General features: G+C 40.1%; 1 protein-coding gene across 1 annotated transcript; it reads right to left on the bottom strand.

The window, feature by feature from the left end:
* Positions 1-8,826: 8,826 nt before the first annotated feature.
* Positions 8,827-11,907, bottom strand: LOC129743041 (uncharacterized transmembrane protein DDB_G0289901-like). The gene has a single exon (XM_055734983.1). It carries the CDS (start codon positions 11,905-11,907, stop codon positions 8,827-8,829), a length of 3,081 nt encoding a protein of 1,026 aa, XP_055590958.1.
* Positions 11,908-12,693: the final 786 nt, after the last annotated feature.

Below are 12,693 nucleotides of genomic sequence, written 5' to 3'. Positions count from 1 at the left end.
AGGGGTTTTCGGACCTAGACTCAGGATCTCAATTCCTATGGGAAACTGGCCAACAGTATTCCAAGCTGAAATTCAAGCAATTCTAGAATGCACTTTAGCCTGTTTGAAAGGGGATACAGGTACACAAGTATCTGCATGTTCTCTGACAGCCAGGCTGCTCTCCGAGCACTAAGTACGTTCACATGTTACTCCAAACTAGTTTGGGAGTGTATAGTTGCACTAAGAAACCTGGCCATAAGGAACAGAGTATCTTTATTCTGGGTACCAGGCCACTGCGGTATCCTAGGGAACGAAGAAGCAGACCAACTAGCTAGGGAAGGATCTCAGGGACTGTTGATTGGACCTGAACCTTTCTGCGGAGTATCGAGAAGTGCCTTGACTATGGAGCTCAAGAACTGGGAAAGCACTACTATTGTTTCCAACTGGAAAACAGCGGAGGGAGGCAAAAAGATTCATTGAACCAAGCGCACGACTCTCAAAAAACATGTTGAACTTAAGTAAGCACGAGTTAAGTACTTACACTGGTCTATTGACCGGACATTGTCCAACAAAACAGCATCTCAAAAGGATAAACATAATTCTGAACGATGACTGTCGGTTCTGCGGGTTCGAAAAAGAAACTGCAGAGCATCTTCTATGCAACTGCTGCGCCCTCCTTAAGAGGAGAGAGCGTGTTCTTGGGGCAAAGTTAATAAGCGCACAAGACATATGGTTGCATATCAGCCCTAAGAAGGTTATATCATACATCTTTGATATTATACCCGATTGGGATAAAATGCTTAGTCAGCAATCAACTGTCACTCCAATCAATAGTGCAGGTTAACCTGACAGCATATAGTAACGCGGGGTAAACACCACAATAGATCAACTACTGGTCGCAGTGGGCTCTCCCCTACAGGAAAAAAAAAAATCATTGCTATTCACACTTATGTACCATCTTTCCCCCACTTAGTTCGAATTGCATCTTTAATTGTCAATAGTTGAAAATATTTCCTCATATATTTTTGCAATTATATCGCACTCTGGTTTTTTTTAAAGCCACATCTTCGAGGACCTTCTCGTGGCTGACCGCGGGTGGTAAAGAGTGTTTACCAAATCATACCCGAGGCGATTATGTAGATTTTTAGTGATACCACTGACTGCCACCCAGCCAAGCCAAACCAAGCCAACATCGTCATGTGTGTAAGACGAATGAATTTTTTTTTCCTTCGTCATAAAAATGCTTGTTAGAGAGCACAACGCAGGGCAGCAGCGAGTAAGTCCTTCCGGCGAATAAGGAGAAATTGAGCGACCGTGTGAAGTTCATAAAACTTTTACCCACCCGGGGCAGGACTTTCTGGAACTGGAAATTGAGTTTGGAATGTTCCTGCTTTTTTCTGCTGCCGTTTTTCCTCGCACTTATGATATGCACCGGAAAAAAAACCGGGAGGGAAATTTTCTTCCATTCTTGAACCGCTATTGCTGCTGTATATTGCATTTTTTCTGCGGCACTCGATGCGTTCCTCACAGTAGTAAGGAAGCCGATGGCGCTTCGCTCCGAATTGTAAGTACTTTAGCATTCATAAAAATATGTTGAAGAATGTGTGTGTTGGGTCGGATGCATGGCAGTTGCGGATCTACGCTACAGGACGTCCCAGCTGCGAATGTGGTGTATTACATCCCTTGCACAAACTTGGCAAGCGAACGCGAATGGAGTCCTTCCCCTATATATGGGACTTTATGTGACGGGCCCCCTCGTATGCTCGTTAAATTGAAAATCATAATTTACGACAACGAACGGTGGTGGTCGGCTTCCTTAAGAGTCACGATAGGAATCGAGGAATTTTAGTTCTTTTTATTTCTAATGAATAACACACAAAAAATGCGCAGTAAATTAGGCAGTCATCGAGCCAAAAGCTTGACAAAAGAAATTATGTCCCACGTGATAAAGAATGTATAAAACAATTAATGTCGCGTTTAGCAATTGCAAAGAATTTTAAGTATACAGGGAGCCGAAATGACATGCGAGGCAAAAAAATTACTCAAGAGTATTCTTCCAGAAAAAAAATCAATTGAATTTATAAAAGTATACAAAATTTTTCACAAAAACTTAAACAATTTTTTTAGTTTTATTTGTATCTCAGGTGTAATATTCTATTTTTACTGTACTCGATCAATTAACTATAAGAACATCAAAGAAATTCAACGTCTTCATTTATTTCACAAATTTCACAAATCTCACAAATCTGAAGAAATCACATCCATTTTGTTAAAGTAATTAAATAAAAACAATTTAAAAAAATATTTTTTTTTATTATTTATTTAAATGAAATTTTATTAAATTTCTTACATTATTATAAGTATCATTGTAAAATACCTTCCGAAAATTCAATGTGATTTCAATATTTTTAGAGAATATATCTAGAGTTTGTTTTGATTAGATCGTAAGAACCAATGTAAACAAAATTGAGTTATTGGCTGCAAACGATTGATAAACATGTATTCTATGTTCGGTGAAAACTTGATTTTAATTGATTAATTGATAAATTTAAGAAAATGCTTTAAATTTTGGACGTATAATAACTTTCATTTTTATGAGTGCATTTTGGTTTTTGCGACTTTTTGCGTCACCCTGCATTGCCGTGCATGCAAAACGACGCAAAATATCAATTCGATAAGTTGGTTTTTGCGTCGTTGTGCATTCGTCGCGAATAGTGCTGTAAAATATTACAAAAGTTTACGTAAAAAATGCAACATATTGAGAATAACTGTCTACGGGAGTGATTAGAGCCATGTACAGATGCCATGAACAGAATTGATGGCTTAAATCAGTTGTAGGGTGAGTACAATAAGATTTACTTTAGACCGTGCTGGAAAAAAGTTTTCGTTTTCATTACAGAGTCAGCCGGAATATCTGAAAATGATGAATACCATTCCGAAAACCTTGGACAGTCACGAGTGGGGACCAGAACAAACGTGTGATATCCTAGGTGACCAAGGTGATTGAAAGTCCTATTAAGTAACAACTCAGGATGCTCTTGGGCGATAAGTTTCGCATGCAGTTCGATCAGACTGTTGTGTTTATACATTTCCTTAAGTAAGTGAGAACAATTTAGCGGATTTTTAGGTTAGTGAAACAAGCTTTTGCAATAATACTTATCGTTTGGTAAAACGCCGTATGCGCCAAATCGAAAATGCTTTAGGTCGTAAGTACGTTTTCACTATCGAAGACTTAACTTACAGGCAATTTAAGTACATCGGAATGCTTTCCGCCCGTTCTTATGTCGGATTTCAATTTCTCAGACGAATTCAGCCAACATTCACAAAGTGAGATTTTAAAACTTGTTTCGAAATTTCAATAGCGATTTTCTCAAAACACGTCAGGTGGTTCATACGACCTAATCAAAACAAACTCTAGATATATTTCAAAACTATTCACGCGTTTCTCAGATATTTGGATTTGAAAAAGTGTCGTTTTGAAACAACTCAATGCATTGTCATCCCTTCAACCTTAAAAACTTGAACGGGGTTTTCAACAGTTTAATTGTTGAATTAATCAAAGTTGCTTTTTTGCAAATCCGCACTAGCGAGGGAGAATGCCCTAACGGGTAAAACTCCTACGAAAAAGAAAACGGCACTAAAATGTTGCTCCGTTACAAAGTTGGGGGTTGGAAAGGACTGCTTTCCCTTACATTTTTCCATACAGTTTTCAAAACAGTGTCGGAAAATGCTACATTACACCCTTTTTTCAATCTGTTTCTTCATGTATAAGAACTTGATTCTGATAGGTATTTTACGGAATTGCAAAAAATTGTGTATGAAACTCTTTGCGAAACTCCATTTTTCAGCACTTGGCGTTATTCTCCAACTCGGCAAACCTCTTTGGACAAATTTGCGATTCGGGCAAAAAATCCACATTTTTCAACCTTGCAAAAACAACTATTTTGCAACTCTGCACTACAATATTAGTTATTCGTTGCGAAATTTGGTTTGAAAAGCCTAAATTCTTACTAAAACAAAGTCAAAAAGCAGTGTCATGCAAAGGGGAAAAATGTAAAAGCCGCGAAGAAATTCAATACCTTCCCTCCTACACGAAACAAATCCATGAAAAAGTACTTTCCTGTAGTGAAAATGTTCAGAAAATCGATTTGGCATAGATTCAGATGCCGAACGAGCTTTCGGACGAAGTTATAGTTCATTTTAAACCCCAAATTCCACTATATTTTGAAAACAATCCAGAAAAAAACTTATATAGCCTTAAAAATTTTTGAACAAAAATAGACCTTTCTTGTGTAATTTTTATTGACAAATCTAATGGAGGCTGTTTGAGCCACCGCACTCCTCGAAAATTGGAGTTGTGGCTGTTTTTACCCTCGATTCCTCTATACTTTCAGTTATTTAAGAAAAAGGCATGTTGAGACTTCCAAATTTTGACCCAAATGGGACGTATCTTACGTGATTTTTTCCGAGGAAGCTAACGGAGCCTTTTTGAGCTACCGCACGCATTGTGAACAAGAGTTATGGCTGTTTTACCTTCAATTCCCTTATATTTTTCAAGTATTTCAGAAAAAGAATGTGTGGACTTGAAAATTTTGAACCAAATGAGATTTATCTTATGCGATTTTTTTCCAAGGAATTCAATGAAGGCTGTTTGATCCACCGCACGCTTCGGAAAATGGATTTATAGCTGTTTTTGCCTACAATTCCTTTACATTTTTCAATTATTTCAGAAATAAAGCATGTTCGGAGTTGAAAATTTTGAATCCAATTGTACATTTCTTGTGTAATTTATTCCGAAGAAGTCATCAAAGCCTATTAGAGCCACCGCACGCAATAGAAACAGGAGTTATTGCTGTTTTACCCTCAATTTTCCAATCTATTTCAATAAATTCAGGAAATTGAGGGTGAAACAGCCATAACTCCCGTTTGTTATTCGTGCGGTGGCTCAAACAGGCTTCGTGGGGTTCCTCGGAAAAAATCACACAAGATCGTCTCAATTTGTTCAGAATTTTCAAGTCCGAACATGCCTTTTTTCTGAAATTATAGAAAAATTTAGGAGAATTTAGGGTAAAAGCAGCCATAACTCCATTTTCCGAAGCGTGCGGTGACCCAAACAGCCTTCATTCGATTCCTCGGAAAAAATCTCATATGATACGTCCCATTTTGTTCAAAATTTTTAAGCCCGAACATGCTTTTTTCTGAAATAATTGATTTTAATTATAAGTGGTTGAATTTGGTTCCTGTATCATTCAATATAATTTAGCTGTGTTTAAAATATGATTGCCAGATTGCCACATTTTGTTCGGGTTTGCCCGGATATTTAATTCAAAATTCGAAAAATCAAGCGTAACATTTCATGAGGACGTAACTATCAGTTAGCTCGAAACGAGAAAAATGCGTTTGAAATTTCGAAACACCTAATCACAACCTATTTGAAAAATCGGCCACTTTATGTTCAAGAAAATCAAGAAATGTGAGGTATATTAACTTATTGTTCGTTGGTTATGAAAAACTTTATCTTTTTTCACTAAAATTTTGATATTTTTGAGTTTCGCCCTTTTTTGTTTTCGATTCCAGTTACGCCTGCAAGTTTTGCCCAATAGTCTACGCCTATACTTCACGTTCAAACGAAAATGCATCAACAGGAAGTTTCGCCTAATTGAACCTTCTCAATTTTTCGAAAGTTTTAAGTAATTTTAAGATGAAACCGAGTTTATAAGATAAAGTTCAACCACGTACATCCAGAATGACCGTTATCTTGATTTCTTTGCATTTGGCAGTTTGGCCGTTTTAAAATATGCCGCTAGAAATGTCCGGTCCAGTCCGATTGCCAGAATTTTATTGAAAAAGCATAGGATTTTGCTCAGATTTATTCACTGTATTTTTCAAATCAGTCAAAAAAAAAAACAAATTGTGTTTTAAATTTTTGTTATTAATGCTTGCAAAACGAAATTTTTTAAGCAAGATTCATAAAAATAATCATGAACGGTTTTTTGAAAGCCTAAAATACGATTTAAAATTTGCCGAGGTGTGTTGATGAAAATTTTTTTTTCCTGTTTTTTCCTTGATTTTTTCAATTTCGACCAAATTTGCCTGGACATTGCCTGTATTTTTAGTCGACGATTTTTAAAGCAAACGCCCGGATTTTGCCAGGTTTTGAGATAAAATAATCTGGATTTATTCGGCCAGGATACGTGCTGAAAAAATTCTGGTAACCTTAGTTTGAAACCAATTACCAAAATTCAAAAGAAATTAAATTCACATAAACAGTGGATCGCTAGAAAACAGTTTCAGAAAGAATGAAGATAATTAAACCTTTTTTCCAAGAAAAAGCCGCACTTTATCGAAAAGTTTTCAATAATGCTCATGAGGTCAAATTTGGCATGATTCTAAGAAATTTCATAAAATCATCTCTGAAAGTTTGGCTGCGATTCGAAGAAAAGTTAAAAAATTAAACTTATCTTACCACCAATGTATGGACATTTTTTTGACATTATTTCGAACACTCGTTGTCTAAAATTAAATATTTTCTACGAACAATTTCATATAGTGAATTAGTATGCATAAGAAATACAATGATTGATCTTAAAAGAGAACGGAATGATGCACGAAATGAAGATATTTAGCTGCCATTATAGCTTAAAAACTGTCCGTTATGTACGTTTGGTCGTTGAAACTAGTGCTTTGAGGACTTCAAATCTTCTGTCATAAGTACGCTTAGCTTATTCAGCTTTTAGGAACCAAGCAACGAAGCCTCCATTTAAGGATTGGTCAATCTTGGATCGATCTTTGCGAGATCTATCTTTTGAATTAAATTTTCAGATTTTTTATATCGATTCTTTAGCTTTGAAAAAGTTGATTAAATCGGTTTATTTCTAATCCGATCTTTCGATTTTTTGCTCAAGTTTCAAGTTCTTATCGAAACTTTCCAGTTTCATAGTCTAAACTTATTAGAAAAATGATCAGTTTTCAAATGAGACTACAATAAAAAGAATTTCCAGAAAAATAAAGCGTTCATTTTACCTTTATGCCATGATCTGTGGCTGAATTGATGGTTTCAAAAATACCAACGTAAATAAAAATCTGAAACCTTTTCAGAATTAGCATTTCACCAAAGGAACTAACTTAAATTTGTTGAATTGCTTAGATCAATCAAGTTACTTTTTTATTATTCCTATCTAACATGCTTATAATTTGAACTTAAAAGTTTGTCTTACGGAAATATTGAAATGTTTGAGCTTTCCTATCATATTTCATAATTTTTTCTTCGGCATAAAGCTGCCCTCAGGCAGCACTCCTCACAACAATTTGAAAGATCGATCTTGCAAAAATCAATCCTTTTGCTTCGATTTTCAGGTGCATCGATTTTGGAACTATTCAGCTGAATCGATCTTGGGAATTGATTTTTCCCAAAAGATTAATCAGAACTGTATTGGAACCTTTATTGCTTTTTTTTTTAACTTCATTTTGAGCTTCGAAGAAATTGAATATATCAGACGCATAACTTATTAAGAATTTTTTATCTTACACATCACTCTTTGCATTCGTCAAGGGCGTTTTTCTTCAATTCAAATAATTATTCAAGGCTGCCACTGAAACCGGCATAATTAGCTTGATGACTTATCTTATGAAGCGCATCGTCAGCCTTTGATGACAGCATCGAAATAGTTCGTTAGAAATTAATACAGCTATCACACATATCATAAACAGTGGTAATGCTGCATAATGTGAAAAGATGCGTCTGCGGGCCCTCCTCGCTTTCGAGAACGGAATGGTCTTTTATGCAATTTGTTTTATGTTTTCCACTGAAGAGGGCTGAACATGAGCGTTTATAGTCGAATAATAAATGTTAAGATCATGCGGGCTTTCACGCCCCTTTTTTGATTTCAGTGTGAAGGCAAAGCCAACAGAAACCATAAGGAGGGCCGTGAAAATTATTGGCAATATGACATTTGTTCTTGGGATTTACTGCTTGCTGCAGATGATGGATAACAATCCATGTGGCGGATATTAGGCAAAGTTTGACATTTGCGAGAGATATCCGAGATAATCCCTAGCGTAATTCATTTGGGAACTAATTCAGAAGGATTAAGTTCTAGGAGGCCATGAGATTCTTCGTTTGTCGCATTTTTTTTGTCTGCTTTTAGGGTGCATTTTTTAAAACATTGTTATATTTAAAAACATAAATATTTGGACAGTGTTTAGTTTATTTATTGTGTATTTCATTCAAGTTTGTAGTGGTTCGTTTTTTTAATTAATTTGAAAAACATACTAAGCTTTTAACGCAACCTATTAGAGAACATACTGGTGTTTGGGAAAGTTTATTGATTCACAATATCCTATAATAAAAAACAAATCTTCAATCTAAAACAAAGAAGAAAATTATATGTTGTGCATAAACAGACTTGCTGGTTTTAAAAAAAAATTATTTTCAGCATCCGAGTTCAACTCTAAAATCTATGATTGGAAAAGTTTTTTTATTTGGTTGGATTTTAACTTCTACAAGTCATTCATCCCTAAAATGATGATTGGGAAAGGATTTCTCATAGTCAATCAAAAACACTAGTTTATCTACATAGGCAAATACAGATTTATTGATCGTAATAATTTATCATTCCATCACTATTTTTAATAATTTTCGATTGCTTATCAAGTTTCTAAACCTAGAAACAGAAAAACAGAGTTGATTGATATTTCACAGATACTTCAAGTTATTGAAAGTTCTAAACATTACAAATTATCTAACGTTTCAAACTCTTCGGTTAGAGGAATTAACTATTCAGACTTGATAAAGGCAAAAGAAGCAACATAAACCTCTTTGGTCAATAGTTCGGTTCAAAGGGCTTTTCAGTACGCTTTAGGAGGTTTCGTGTAAGTTGGTTTGGTCTCATAATACTCCTCCTCATAGGGCTCCATACCATCGGACGAAGTCTGTGTTGTCGGTGATCCATCAGATGAGCCACCAGATCCATCAGAAGGTTCAGAAGTTGATCCTTCCGAAGGTCCGTCCGATGATCCATCAGAAGGTGCAGCAGTTGATCCATCTGAAGGTCCACCTGATGATCCATCCGAAGGTGCAGCAGTTGATCCATCTGAAGGTCCGCCTGATGTTCCGTCGGAAGGTCCACCTGATGATCCATCAGAAGGTCCGCCTGATGATCCGTCAGAAGGTGCAGCAGTTGATCCATCAGAAGGTCCACTCGATGATCCATCAGCAGGTCCCATAGTGGATCCATCAGAAGGTCCACTCGATGATCCGTCAGAAGGTGCAGCAGTTGATCCATCTGAAGGTCCACCTGATGATCCATCGGAAGGTCCTACAGAGGATCCATCAGATGAACCACTCGATGATCCATCGGACGGTCCACTTGATGATCCATCAGATGGTGCAGCAGTTGATCCATCAGACGAAGTCTGTGTTGTCGGTGATCCATCAGATGAGCCACCAGATGATCCATCAGAAGGTTCAGAAGTTGATCCTTCTAAAGGTCCGCTCGATGATCCATCTGAAGGTCCGTCCGATGATCCATCAGAAGGTGCAGCAGTTGATCCATCTGAAGGTCCACCTGATGATCCATCGGAAGGTGCAGCAGTTGACCCACCAGAAGGTCCACCTGATGATCCATCAGCCGGTCCCATAGTGGATCCATCAGAAGGTGCAGCAGTTGATCCATCAGAAGGTTCAGCAGTTGATCCATCTGAAGATCCATCCGATGATCCATCCGAAGGTCCACTCGATGATCCATCAGAAGATCCACTCGATGATCCATCAGAAGGTGCAGCAGTTGATCCATCAGAAGGTCCACTCGATGATCCATCAGCAGGTCCCATAGTGGATCCATCAGAAGGTCCACTCGATGATCCGTCAGAAGGTGCAGCAGTTGATCCATCTGAAGGTCCACCTGATGATCCATCGGAAGGTCCTACAGAGGATCCATCAGATGACCCACTCGATGATCCATCAGCAGGTGCAGACGTTGATCCATCTGAAGGTGCAGCAGTTGATCCACCTGCATCGGATCCAGAACCAGTACTGCCATCACCAGCACCGGAAGAAGAAGAGCCGTCCGATGATCCATCGCTGCCATCACTGCTACTCGTTGAAGATCCATCGTTTGGTGCTGAAGTCGGAGCTCCAGAATCACTTCCAGTTCCTGAGCTGCCATCACTACCATCTGTAGAAGATCCGTCCGAAGCATCTGAAGAACTGGATCCAGCAGCAGTTGTCGGAGAATCGGTGACCATTCCCGGTTCAGTTACAGCATCACTTGATCCACTACTACCGTCACTACTGCCTGCGTCGCTGCCTTGCCCTTGACTAGCCGTTGATCCACTGCCATCAGCAGGAGCGGATCCATCTGATGATCCGGCAGATCCATCGCTACCACTGTCTGCCGAAGTCGAACCATCAGATCCTGATCCACCAGGAGATGCGGTAGTACCTGCTCCACCATCGGATCCAGCTGCTGTGCTTCCGTCACCAGAGCTAGTCGATCCATCAGATGATCCCGATCCGTCAGAAGATCCAGATCCATCACCGCTAGCTGTTGATGGGTCGGTAGAGTCCGAAGATCCAGCTCCCGTAGATGGATCGGTAACTCCTGCGCCACTATCAGATCCCGAACTGGCATCACTGGCGCCTCCAGCTGACCCACTACCGTCACCAGTTGAGGATCCATCGCCAGGCGCAGTTGAACCTGATGCATCAGGTGCACTAGTTACGTCTGACCCGCTATCAGATCCAGTTCCAGAGCTGCCATCACCTGAACTTCCATCACCAGGCATCGTTACTCCAGTAGATCCGTCACTTGAACCGTCACCAGCATTGGTGGAAGAGCTGCCATCATCTCCTTGACTGGTTCCGTCACTGGACCCGCTACCACCACTTGGGTCTAAAGTGGAACCACTAGAATCGGATCCATCAGCAGGACCTGTTACACAACCGCTTCCTTGATTAGAACCGGAACCATCGGATGGTCCTGTGCTAGATGAAGTCGTATCGCCTTGATTAGCGCTGTCAGATCCTCCAGCTGATCCAGCCCCATCCCCAGGTGCAGTAGAACCTGACCCATCGGAACCTCCAACACCTCCTTGACTTCCGGATCCATCTCCGCCCGCAGTGGAGCCGTCACCTCCAGCATTGGGATCATCACCTCCAGCATTACCCGAGCCTACACCATCCCCTTCCATTCCAGTTCCATCGCCAGCGGGAGATCCAACTCCAGCATCTCCAGAACCAGAACAACCATCGGCTGATCCGGAACCTGCTCCTTGATCACCTTCCATGGATGGGTCGGTAGAGCTGGCTGAGTTTCCGTTGACGCTCACATCCGCAACCAGATTGGACGAACCTCCTTCTGGAATCTCAGATGCGCCACTGACGTTGATATTCGTTGAGCTGGCCGGATGCTTAACGTTTACATTAACCCTCGTAATGATCGATGGACTACCGGCTTGACCGGAAGCAGCTTCACACTTTCCATTTCTAAACACCAACGAGACAGTTTTATTTGCAGCAGGGTCATAACCAAAAGGACAGCGACGTAGGACTCCGGTACCATCAGCATTGCACAAATAGAACTCACTCAGATTTATGTCACTAGCCACCAAATGGTTCGCTCGATGGGCACATTTTCCAACCTTCTTGATACACGGTGGGTCAGCAACACAAACCGAATCATCCGCAAAACATCCGTTCAAATGGGGATTAAAGTACGTTCCCCGTTCACACCAAGCCTGTTGAGCTCGTCCATCAACGCACCTGTAGAACCGATTGCAGTACATATCATGCTGAACCTTGACTACCAAGGAACTTGGAGCGCTTGGGCACATAAAATCGGGCAAACTATTTCCACAGCATCTCGCCCATATCGATTGAACTTGAAGCGCCACCAACAACACCGTCGTCGTTGCATAGATCCATTTCATCCTTGCCATTTCCTTGGATCCTCAGCTGCTCAGAACTCAGTAAAAAGTAGTATCCAATCAGAATCTAACGGTTACTCGACTAGGACTAGGCCTTAACCTCCCACTGGCAGCTGCTTATAATATACTGCCTGGACGTGACTCCGTAGCTCATCGATGGCCGGTTTCTGTTCAAAATTCAGATACTAATCCCGAACCCCCTTCTGGAAGAAGAAGATTGCCCCAAAACGCAATTCGGTGCGCGGGTGAACGCAGCAAAGCCAATCCAATGGAATTCCTCAGCCACATGTGCTGTTAAGCTGCTCACATGAACCACCCCCAATAGGATAAGCTTGTGGGGGAGTACTGTTGCGGGGGGAATTCTGTCCATCTTCACCGGTTTCTTCCTACAATCAAAATTATGACACTATTCTGTAAGCAAGTAAGCAAACGAGCAAGGGGTGGTTCTCGTTTTGTCTCTACAACAACGCCGCGGCGCCTTTAACGCGGTCGATTCCGATAGCCAAGCACGTACGAACTCACATATAAAACGTTCTTAGGAATTGATTTTTTTGGGTGCGTCTGGGGTTATGGGTGCGTTATCAACGGGAAGTGCGAGAACGGGCGAAAAAAGAAAGGAAAACACAAATATAAGTCAGGTATCCGGTATGGGGATTCGAAAAAAAGCGATTTCGTGGGAGTATGGCTAGACCCGCGTAAACTAGTTCAATCTTTTTTACCATGACAATATGCGTTAAAACAACCTTTGAGTTTTTTTTTCGTTCTGATTATTCAAAGTCAAACGTGCTG

Source organism: Uranotaenia lowii, chromosome 2 (genome assembly GCF_029784155.1).
Source record: "Uranotaenia lowii strain MFRU-FL chromosome 2, ASM2978415v1, whole genome shotgun sequence".
Taxonomy (NCBI): Eukaryota; Metazoa; Arthropoda; class Insecta; order Diptera; family Culicidae; genus Uranotaenia; species Uranotaenia lowii.
Note: the sequence above shows the minus strand (reverse complement) of the source record. Positions and strands in the feature narration are given on the sequence as shown.

What these genes read in the sequence shown, in the direction of transcription:
- LOC129743041 (XM_055734983.1), bottom strand. Translation starts at nt 11,907, where the DNA reads ATGAAATGGATCTATGCAACGACGACGGTGTTGTTGGTGGCGCTTCAA.